The 11,912-nt window shown below is 43.8% G+C and overlaps 1 protein-coding gene across 3 annotated transcripts in view; it reads left to right on the top strand.

Moving 5' to 3' along the window:
• The first annotated feature begins 309 nt into the window (after positions 1–309).
• Positions 310–11,912, top strand: part of HTR2A (5-hydroxytryptamine receptor 2A) — a 31,766-nt gene continuing 20,163 nt past the window's right edge. Inside the window, exons 1-3 of one of the 3 annotated variants that reach the window (XM_052786116.1) lie at positions 310–649; positions 1,140–1,794; positions 6,588–6,788. In XM_052786116.1, coding sequence (XP_052642076.1) covers positions 1,380–1,794; positions 6,588–6,788 — 616 coding nt within the window. In that variant the 5' untranslated portion in view covers positions 310–649; positions 1,140–1,379. The other 2 variants (XM_052786114.1, XM_052786115.1) reach the window with 2 other exon arrangements.

Here is an 11,912-nt window from a genome sequence, read left to right as displayed (position 1 = left end):
GTTTTGTCTCTTTTAAGCCTGCATCCTGTAAAACACTGTAATTGCATGCAGCTGTGTTCACAAGCCATCCTCTGCAAATGGAAACATGCACTGAAAAAGCACCCAAGCAGAGGACCTCCGAAATACAGCCTGCAAAAGCTGCTAGTTCACCAAAAAGACCCTCTTTGGTCTGCTCTCCCCTGCCCTCCTCTGCTGCTGCTACCTTGCAGTTTATGACATCCAGATAGTGGGAGGTCTGACAAACCGAGCAAGGCAGTGAGCAAGAAATTCCATTCCTGTTGAAATCAGTAATTCCTCCGTGCAGGCTGCTTTTTTTTGTGTGTGTGCGCGCGCTTTCTTTTGTGTCACTTCGAGAAAGGCTGTGATATTATTATTACTTTAAATATAGCTTGCCCTGGGGCGGGGAAATGCACAAGGAAAGAGTCGGCAAGCAGCCTATCTCTCAGAAGAAAAGAGCAAGCCTCGCAGCACAGGCACTGGCTTCACTCAAGAGTGCAGTTTAGAAGTCAAAAAACTATTCCAAATACCACCATTTTGGAGGAGGCTGAAGAACAAGGACACAAAACTGGCTAAACACAGCGAAGAACATGGTAAATCAGGGTACAGAGTGCACCTAATTGCAGTTTGAGAGTGGGCTCTGAAGTACAATGTAAGTCTTCCTTAAATTGTGTTTTTTTATCATAGTATCTAGTTGTTTAATTTCCATTCTGAAGCCAGGCTGGGCCAAAAGATACGATTAGCTATAAAAATCAGCATGGAGCAGCATGTGTAATCTCTGATATGAGGCTGAAAATGATACTGAAATACAACAGAAGTCAGAGACTATCAGCCATATTATTATGGAAGATGAACTATAAATATGAGCATATCTAATTATTTCAGGAGAAAGATGCTGGATGGAATCTTTAATCAACTTTCTTAATAGGGAAGCGAGAGGTCTGCTGGTTTGTATGGCAAGTTATTTTAATACTGCTGTGTTTAAAATTGTGTGATTACAGTTACCAATAACAATAAGATGTAGCTCCAGAGGGAAGTCCTAGTGGTTGCAAAAGTTTTTCCTCTTTTATTTCTCCAACATTTGTGCTCTCTGAAGTCTCAAGTCCACATTCTCTATCCTACAGCTTGGTTTTGCTTTTCAGCTGGATTTTCAATCTATGCCAACGCTGGAATTCCTATGGAACTGAAAACAAAACCTTTCAGCTTTCGGAGTAATTCTGGTATGTTTTCCTACATCACGCCAGTGGCAAAAATACAGTCGGCAAAAGATTGTGCTCCCTCAACTTCTGACATGGACAGCTGAGGAATATAAAGCCTGATGGTGACAAAGGGTGATAATCTCCTATTTTTCACTATTTATCTCACCGGTTTTGGACTTAGCAATGGATATTCTTTGTGACGAGGAGAGCTCTGCGAACCCAACTGCAAACTCCTTAATACAAATAAATCATGAGAGAAGACTCTACAGAAATGTTTATGGAGCTGGAGAGATTAATATATCACATCTCTTTAACTTGACTGTGGACTCTGAAAACCTAACCAATCTTTCGTGTGAAAGTAACATGAGTCCACCGTGCTACTCTTCCCTGTTTCAGCTTTCACAGAAAAACTGGCCAGCTTTGCTGACAGTGATAGTGATAGTTTTAACCATTGCTGGAAATATTCTTGTCATCATGGCTGTGTCACTGGAGAAAAAACTACAGAATGCCACTAACTATTTTCTAATGTCACTCGCAATAGCTGATATGCTGCTGGGTTTCCTCGTCATGCCTGTGTCGATGTTAACCATACTGTACGGTGAGTATTAGCTGTGTAACCTACTGCATGTATTGAGAAGCTTTAAAAATTGCATGCACATGTTGTTGTTGTTGTTATTTGATTCTCTTACCACAAGAAATTGTAATCACTCCATACAAGTTGAAAGGTATGTAATTGGTTAATGGATGTAAGAATAGGTGAAGTACTTGAATCTTTTCCTACTTTATATTTCTAGTTACAGGCATTTTAAATACAGTCCAGAACATTAGTTTGTTACTCAGTTGCTGGGTGAATTGTCATAAAGTGTATATGAAGATGCTTTATTCTCTCTGTTCTTTCAGTTTTTTCCCCTGGCTCATAATTTTCAATATTCCTAACGAGAATGTAGGGTCCTGCCAGTTACTTTGCTCTGCAAATATGCACAGAAGCACTAATGACTACCTTTAAATTCCAAGTAGGCAACCCCTTCAATTTTTTTTAATGAAGTAATACAAATGTCAATAATTTTCTTAACACCAATACCCTGCTTAGACATCTACTTACAGCAAATGCTGGAATAAATATTGTGGGAGTTAAAAAAATGGATGGGAATTATTTTTTCCTAATTTTTAGTCACATTTACAAATGTAAAGCTATGGTTTCTTAAGATAAGTTATTTAAGAATTAAGTGAATAATGACTCGCAGTTCATACCCTTGTAGGTGATTGATAGCAGATCTTTCTTCTCATTTTCACCAAAATCACTTGCAGCACAGCTCACATAGAAAAAAGCAGCAGCCTAGGTACCAGCAGCAGTTCAGTACCAATATTGTCAGGCTATTATAATCCCTAAACTTTGAGAAATGAGTTTTCCAGTGCCACAACTGAATTACTACAGTTCAAGGAGAAGCCAGACAATGTCAGGAGGAAAGTGAGGTTGTTTGCAAAGATTTCTATTTCTTCGCTATTTTGGGACTAAGGTCCAAGCATGAGCCTGTGACTTAAGAGAGATTTTATCCAGAAAACTGGAATTTTATTTCCCAGTTTCAGTATTTCTACACAGACTGCCCTCAGCAGCATTTGCAAACTGTATTTGACATCGGTGACGGTGTAACGTTGTGATTTATTGCTTTAGCGGTGCAATTACCTTTGGTGGGAGAGACAACGTAAAAGCAAGCCGTGGGAGCAGAAATTGTCCGATGTGTGAGATTAGCAAAACCCTTTTAAATGCTGCGTGATTCCCTGAGACATGCAACAGGGACTCCTGCTGGTCGGGCTCCGCTGCCGAGGAAAGAGGCACGCAAAATCCACGGTTTGGAAATGTTTTGGAGGTCGGGACGCGGGATTTTCTGCACGCGGCGAAGCCGAAACCCTTGCGGCGGCAGAAGGCTGTGTCACCCTCTTTTGCCGTTGCTGGTGCAGAGGAGCAGCGGGACACCTAAAGCCGTAGGGAAGGGAACGTGGTGGCTTTGCCTCCTCTCTCCCTGCTTTTTCCCTTGCGAGGTCGGAAAGGGGAAACCTTTTGCAGGGTAACTTGGGGTGAAAAATCAGCCGGCGGTCCACGCAGGTACCAGAAGAACCATCTCGGCATGGGGTACCATCAACCTCCAGGACGACCAGTGATGGCACGGAGGGAAACCTCCCCTTACACGGGAGCATTTGCTCGGTCTCAGCTGCCCAACTTTAGCCCCGTCAACTCTGTTGACACTCCTGAGCCCAAACCGGGGGCCTTTGCACTTGCCTTGCTCTGCCGGGGTACCTCCGAGGCTGTGGAATAAGGGTGCTCCACAGCCCCTTGAAAGGGGATTGTGACTGTTTTGCTCAAAAGAGAGATGATTTCCTTCTCGAGAGCTTTACAGCTACTGCGGGCAATTCCCGTTCGGGTGCCCGACCACACCAGCCTTGTGGAAAAAAAAAAAGACACCCAGCAAGTCCTGCCAAGGTGGATGTGCCCACAGAGCAGAAAACTCACAGGGTTGAAAAGCACTGGTTCCCACCCAAAACCACACAGGGCGCTGGATGCCTTTTGCTCCTGCTTCGGAGACTTGTCCCGTGCCATGGGGTGACAGCAACAGCGTGGAGCAGATTATTGGCAGATGCTGCGTTAATTCCCTGCTGCAGTGGAAGGACCAGGCATTTCAGAAGGCTCCTGTCCAGCCCAGACATGGTCTTGGCTGATGTGCTTCTGTCAAGGCAAGACGGTCCACAGGGTCTCCTGCCTTGCCTACAGACCCTCCTCTCTTCTTTCCTCGCAGCACTCTTAGCCTTTCACTCAAAACAGTTTTCTTGTACACCCTGTTAACAACAAGAAGCCGCCCAGCCATCCTGGCCAGCTTGGTTTGTTTGCCTCCTCACCTGAAAGGCCTTGTGAGAAAACATTTCTCCTCTCCTGGGTGCTAATATGTGGCTTCATCAGGACGAAAATCTTATCTCATCCTAGGGGCTACCTGCCCTCCCTCTCCGCCTCTCAACTCCCTCGTATGAACTCCTAGACCTCAGGAGCTCCCATGGACTACACGAAATCCTGGACCTTCTAAAACTTTCCCTGCCTATCCAATCTTTAAATTGCAGTCATGGTTTGTTTTGGGTTGGGTTGGGTTGTTTTGTTTTGTTTTGTTTTGTTTTGTTTCCCCTTGGCTATGTCGAGGAGTGAATTGGACATTGGCCAGAGCACAGCACAGGGCAAAGGTGCCCTGCACTATGTGCCACATAAAATGTCCCAAGGCCTGCCTGGAGGATGTTATCTACACCCTTCTAACTCTTACTGCATCCACAGTTGGCTCCTCTCATGTGTTTTCCCCTTTCCTGGCCCTGTAGTCTCCCAGGTAGTTTATCTGATGGATGCTGTTTTATCCCTGCCCCATCCAGGTTTAGAGCAAGGACGAGGGGTCTAGAAGGATATGACAACTGCATTCCCAAAGGCCACTGAAGCAAGAGAACAGATGCATGTTGTCAAGTGTAAAAATACTTTATCGCTTTTCCATGTGTAAACTGGCCTGGCCTGACAGAGAGATGCTGCTGGGAAGAAATGCCCCTGAAAGCCAGCCCTCACGTAACACACTCCAGAGACCAGATTCCCGATTGGAAGACCAGAAAACAAGATAAAACATACCCATAAATGCTGTATGGCTTGTCAGGGTCAGCTCGTATTACAGCAGTCCAAGAGCACCAAGAAATAGGTCTCCTCAGTGCTTACTGAGACTAAATTTAATTAAGCACAGACATAGCTCCTCTGCCTCTCCCTCTGTTCCTGCTGTTGCAAATCTTGTACTGTATCTCCAAAGGAGACAGGCACTCCCCTGAATAATAGCCTGTTCTCACAATACCAGCTTTGGCACTGCCCCGTGCCGCACTGTCAAGGGCAGCTGAGGTAATACGCTCTAAATTAAATCGCCACAAGATAAGGACATGGATAACTGCAAAACTTGCTCCAAGGAGAGTTCTCAGTGGTTCCCTGCAGGACTAGAAGGGCCTTCGAGTGGGGGTCCTGCAGGGCTCTGCTTAGCCTGGCTCTGCTCGGTACTGCTCCTAACAACTCGGATAGTGCATAGAGCGTGAGCTTACACAGTTTTCCAAAAGCACCAAGCTGGGAGAGGTGACAAGCACTCAGAGGGACAGGATCAGAATAATCAACAATCATCTAGACCCCTGAAGAGAAAGTCTGAGATGATCAAGTAACATTCAGTGAGGATAAATGCAAAGATATTAACTTAGGAAAAAGAGAGCAAACCAACTACTGCTGGGGAAATTTGTCTGGGCTTCAGGAATGCTGCGCAAGATCTGGCTGTCAAAATAGATCATAAGCTAAGCATGCGTCACTAGTATGATATTTTTATACAAAAGGCACCCACCATTCCAGGTCATGTAAGTAAGAACATTCCCTGCAAGACCCATGAAGCAATCTTGTATTTCACCCAGCAGTCGGGAGGCCTTTGCGAGAGTACTGAGTCCTGTTTCGGTCACTGAACAATACGCAAGACGTGGATAAATTAAATAGGTTCCAGGGCAGAGAAACAAGAAGCACAAAAGTTTTAAAAGCATCATCTGTAAGCAAAAGATAAAGGAATTGGCTTTGCTTAGTCTGGAAGAGAAAAAAACAAAACAAACACCTAGGCAAGACACGATAGCCATCTTCCAATAGCTTCCAGAAAGGACAGCAATCAATTATTCTTCATGGCTAGTGCAAGGAACAAGGAAAAAGGGAAGGCTTAATTTTCAGCAAAGATGTAGGTTGGATATTAGTAAACACTAATGCGTTTGCTTTGGATTGCTCTCTCTGGAGGAGACTATCAATATTCATTGATACAGGGAATATCCTTATTTAAGTATGTGGTAGGGGCCTAAAGGCAGGTGAGATAAATATCGCTGGTATGCAACAAAAGAAATTTCTTTTTTCAGCTGCCACTAAATCTAAAGTTTCAATTTCAGAATTAAGGCGGCTTTGCATGTCGGCAGGTGTTAATAATGCAGTAATTACATGCATAAAAAGACCTAAAACAAAATTGAGAACTTGCAGGTCTACAATTACAACATTGCTTCTCTTTCCATAGATTTGCTGCCAGAAATGGATAATTATAACATCAAGCATTGGCATTATGCAAATAGAATTAAAAAGAAAAAAACATACACTGCCTGTAGCCTGGGAAAGAAGCAGAGTTAATCTCAAAAGCTACGGAGATAGGAGGTTGTAAGCAAAAAAAAAACGTTTCTTGAAACAGTGTGAGGTACCTGATATTGAACGCATCACTTACTACCAGCTCCTCCTAGAAGGATGTATATATGCACTAAGACATATGTGTCATAACAAAAGATGTCTGCCACATTCTTAGCTGATGTCAACTTTCTCTTGTGCAGGATACACATGGCCTCTACCTACAAAGCTCTGTGCAGTTTGGATCTACTTGGATGTGCTTTTCTCCACTGCCTCCATCATGCACCTCTGTGCCATCTCACTGGATCGCTATATTGCCATTCGAAACCCCATCCATCACAGCCGGTTTAACTCAAGAACTAAGGCTTTTGCAAAAATAATTGCTGTTTGGACCATATCAGTTGGTAAGTGAGGCAATATTTCAGCATGTAATTGCAGATTTCTAGCCTTTGAGAGGATTTGACATATATATCGCAGTCTAAAACTGTATTCTCTGCCTGCGATATTTTGCTTGCCACAGTCTAAGAAGTGCTGTAATGTAGTCATTATGCAATGGAAATCAACAACGACAACGGGAAACGGAGGAGAACTGAGCAGCACTGTCACTAAAAGAATATACATGAGTGATAGGACTGGTGGGTTCAAGATTGTTTTAAAAAGGTGTTTATTCCCCATATTGCTTATCCATCATTACCTTAACATCTGAAAAGAAAAAATGATCTCAATTGAAAGAAAGGTTTCCCTGTTTTATGTCAGTCAGTTGTTCCCAACTTCTTATTAGGGTAATTTGCTTGGAGATGTTTCTTATGGGCAGATCTTTTCCGCCTTTCTGGGTGCGGAGGGTAGGGTATTTATGTGTCCTATTTAGGAGGCATTAGATACTCTGTAAATGAGAGAAATTTCCCCATGGGACAGTTCAGAGTTGCAGCCTAAAATAGATGCCCTGAATGACTCCCTATGAGAGAATCTCATGAGAATGAATCTCTCTTTGCACTGGCAAAACCCAGAGGCTTGAAACCAGGCACGGGACTGCCGCTCTTCCATTCCCGTGCTGGCAGCACCCTCAGCCCGCGGCAGTTTGACGGCGAGGGAGGTGGAAAGAACTTGGTGTCTGATGCCGTCGGGGATTTCCTCACCCACCTGGGGCTGTGGTTCTCAAACGTGCTGAAAGCGCAGTTCCCCTTCAGCTCATCTGGTTTTGCAGACCCTCCGAGCATTGGCACCTCACCTATTCAGAAGCAGAAAAAAATTTGCTCTCTTGCCCTGGAAGAGATGAGTGTTGCCAGCAATCAAAGGCAATTAGCCACTTCCCTGACTAATACAAATTACTGCAAGTGGTAACTATAATCCATTACCATTCTTCCGAGGGGGTGGAAAGGAGATGATGCCTAACACTGCTGCTTGCTGCTCCGAATCGTTTCCTGGCCTCCCTCTTGATCCTGAAAATCTTTTTCCTGAGAAAAAAGCAGTCTAGGATTTTTGTGACTTAAAATAGCTGTATCTTCTGCTGGGCAGCAAGAAATAGTGGGAGTCCTCTCTCAACAGGAGGACAGTTCTGCATCCTCCAAGACCTGGTGAGGTTCAACAGCATCACCCACGGCTCTGGGGTGCATTCGGCTGATCAGATGTAGATGTCTAGCACAGGCCACGTGAACTCCACCCTAAAAATACCTAGTCTCAACTCTAAAGGAAGCCTAGAGCAACTCAGATGTAGCTGGCTTCATTTAGATTAGATGAATCATACCTTATATCTCTACAGTCACTTTTCTTATCAATCCAGTCAAACACATATTACTTACTCTGTCCAGTTTTTCCGATTTTGGACACTGCTAAGTGCAAGCATTTTTGGTGCATTCTGCATATAACATAAAAAAGTCAAGCATTCCTTAAATTTGTACGTACTATGTTTGTCTGCATTTGTGTGTGGTGGCTGTGCTTAGTGCGTGTGAAATTACTGTCCTTTTAAAACACAAATAAACTCACAGAATTATCAGAATGACCATTCCAGGGGCAAACCAGTGGTCTACGCTGATCAGCATCTTTCCTCAGGCAGGGGCTCACTGCCAGAGTATCTGAATTAGCTCACTATTAAAATGAATCCAGAAAAATGTGTTATTTAAGCCCTATTAGTTAAAACACGGTTTATGTCCTGTAGCAGAAGGGTTTAGCTCTTTGATATCTTGGTATTTAATTTCAAAAGTTAGGACTATTCTTTGCAGTAATAACTGATAACAACTGATAACAACATTGTAAAAACACCTTTTCTGCTCTCTAGAGAATTTTCTTCTAACAGTGATCAGATGAGCCACAGATGTTAGCTGTTAGTACTATGGCAAGCAATAGCAACTTGGTCCCTATTTATATAGCTCTGAAAAATACAACTCCTTGTTTTATTGGAAAGCACTCAAGCGTGGCACGAGTGAAGAGGACAGAGTCCTGCTTTACTGCAGCTGGATAAGGACACGTGTAAGGGAACGGTGGATGTCAGGAAAATTGTGGGCTGATAGGGGAAACTCCGTCTCATTCACACATCACCTGTCATCAAAACAGTGAGTAGGTTAACTAGCTAGAAATGAATGCAGGCAAGCACCCTGAGGTGTGCAGGAATGAAGAGGTGCTGAGCTGGTTTGCTAGTCCTGTGGAAGCAAGGGGCATGGGGAGATGAGCAGAAGGAAAATGGGTCGGTTCCCAGCCTGGCAACTGTGTCGTGAAGGAGCTCTGGCAAACGCGACGTGCTCCAGAGGACGGACAGGGAAGCAAACACACAGCAAGCTATAAAGAAGCTGCTGGGCTAGGCGCTGCCAGGCTGGACTGAGTTTGCACCACGGCATACTGCTATACTAATAGAATAAAGAAAAATGCCAGTATTGTAAGGAACCTTGATAGATCCCAGATCACCCATGCAACTTGCTGTCGGTCGGTCATCGACCCTGTCCTCCTGATCTACCACCATCCCGCTCAGAATAGGTAGGAAATGGTTTCTGACAGATGAGGTGCTTTCTATACCATTTACTAATATGAAATGCTTTCTGAACAAAGAGGTGCTCTATGTATCATTTACCAGGCTCTTAGTGCTACTTAGAGTGGCAGGGCTATAAATTATTTAGCGCTTTGCATTTTCACATAGCTATAGCTGGCACAGGCAGAGCCGGTGTTGGGCACAACGCGGTCTCTGCAACACACGGTGTGGCTGCCATCTCACTGACAAATTTGGAGAGACAGGAGTTTCTCGAGGTTTTGCCCTCCTGCCTCAGTTAGATATCCTCTGGCTTCCCCTTGCTCCTGCAGTCTGAGCTGGTGCCCTGTGAACTTTCATGATGTATGAGATGGAAGGTAAAAAGCAAGAGAAAGAAATGAAAGACATTATGTTCCCCTGCATAGAGGCTCATTTTAGCAGGGGAAGAGGGGGGAATCTGCTGATGAGAGACCCTCAACAGCTCCCTCACTGTCAAAATTCTTAGTCCAGCCGCTTGCATAGCCCCCTTCAGTGATTGCTTTACCAGGCTGAGTCCAAACCTATTTAGGCTCTGTTTGTGTGGCAGTATGCCATGCCCGGGTCGTCTTTGTACCCTTCTCTGAATCTTTTCCAGTGCTTCTACATCCCCTTTGAGACATAAGTGGCCAGACCACAATATTCAAGATGTGGACACACCATGAATTCATGTGATGTAGTAATATTGTCTGCCTTTTTCTCAATTCGTACTTTAGTAAGTCTACCTTTCTTTTAGTCTTTAGGACCATCCCGGCACAATGAGCTCACCGAGTCCAAAATCATGGAATCAGAGAATGGTTTGGGTGGGAAGGGACCTTTAAAGGTCACCTAGTCCAACCCCCCCACCATGGGCAGGGACACCTTCCACTAGACCAGGTTGCTCAAAGCCCCATCCGACCTGGCCTTGAACACTGCCAGGGATGGGGCAGCCACAGCCTCTCTGGGCAGTCTGTGCCAGTGCTTTACTACCCTCATCATAAAAAAATTCTTCCTTATGTCCAATCTATACCTGCCCTCTTCCAGTTTAAAACCATGGCCCCTTGTCCTGTCACTACAGGTCCTGGTAAGAATTCTGTCCCCATCTTTCTTATAAGCCCCCTTTATATATTTAAAGGCCGCAATAAGGTCTCCCCGGAGCCTTCTCTTCTCCAGGCTGAACCACCCCAAATCTCTCAGCCTTTCCTCATAGGAGAGGTGTTCCAGCCCTCTGATTGTTTTCATGTCCCTCCTCTCTTTCCTGAGTAGTGACAAAGAGTTTTGCATAGCTAGATAGGGTTACCACCCAACTAATGTACAACTCTTTGCTTCTTAGCACGGAGTTTTGTCTGCTACTTTGCTGTCCATTAGCTGAGATTTATGAGGACCTTCTGCAGTTCTCGACAGCCAACAGCCGCGTGTTGCCAGCACATTTATTCAGTTCCAGTGTCCACACAAAGAGGTCATGGAAGGACTGAACAGCACTGATGAACACCGAGGGATGTTGGATGGTACCCTCTACCACCCTCACTCTGGAAACAAACCGTTTAATCCTACCCCTTGTTTTCTTTCATTCAACCCATCCTTTTTCTACACAAGAACCTTTCGTCTTCTGCCATTAGAGTATAATTTCTTTAACAGCCTTTGACAAAACAGTGTTGTAGGAGTTTTCTGGAAACCCGGGAATACTATATCAGCTGGATCACCCTTATCCACCTGCTCACTGACTTCTGCAAATACTTCTAACTGATTAGTGGGGCATGGCTTCTAGCTGATTTGTGGGGCAAGGTCCTAGTGCTTCCCAATCTACCCACATCTCTTTCATTATGCTTTCTAATTTACCTAAGTAATAACATTTTCAGTCACTAAATTTGTAACTTTCCTTTTATTCCCTAAATTCCCAAATTTATTCAGTGAATTTGATCCAAAGATGAGTCAATCAGTGGTCTTCCTTCTCTGGCTGCAGTGAAATATAAAGTATTTAAAAACAGCATATAAAAGCTCAGATAATTTGTTTTACTTGACTTCTGAAATCTTAGCTTTCTTAGTTAAAAAAGAAATTGTACTAGCATTTGGTTTTGCATTTAGTGGAAGAAGAAGATTTAGCCAGCAGCCTTTCTTTCAGTAGACCATGTAATGCCACAGGCAATTGGTTTAAAATGGATACTAATTACTGTAACAGATTCTAATCGTGTCTTTAATTCTTAAATCATCCAGTACCCAGAGTGGCTAGATAATTAGATTATTTGTAGCTGTTGAAGGCAAAAGCCCATTAAACCCTGAAAATTATTCCATTTGTTTTAAAGCACAGAGGTCGTTACTGAAAACAGGTGTAAAAAGCCCATGCATTTCCCCTTCCTAGAAAAATTATACTTGAATTTTGAATAGCATTTAACTGGAATCTGTAGAACTGTAAATGGAGCCTATGCTGAGAAATACAGGTAAAGCACCTGTGAGTCCTAAGTGGGCCTAAGAAACATATTGCTCTGCAAGAGGCCAACAATGCATCATTCTCTCCTTTAAAAATCCTTGAAAGGGCCACATAAAAGAATAACAGTCG

Source organism: Harpia harpyja, chromosome 4, assembly GCF_026419915.1.
Source record: "Harpia harpyja isolate bHarHar1 chromosome 4, bHarHar1 primary haplotype, whole genome shotgun sequence".
Taxonomy (NCBI): Eukaryota; Metazoa; Chordata; class Aves; order Accipitriformes; family Accipitridae; genus Harpia; species Harpia harpyja.
The sequence above is the reverse complement of the archived record's forward strand: the minus strand, read 5'-3'. Positions and strand labels throughout refer to the sequence as shown.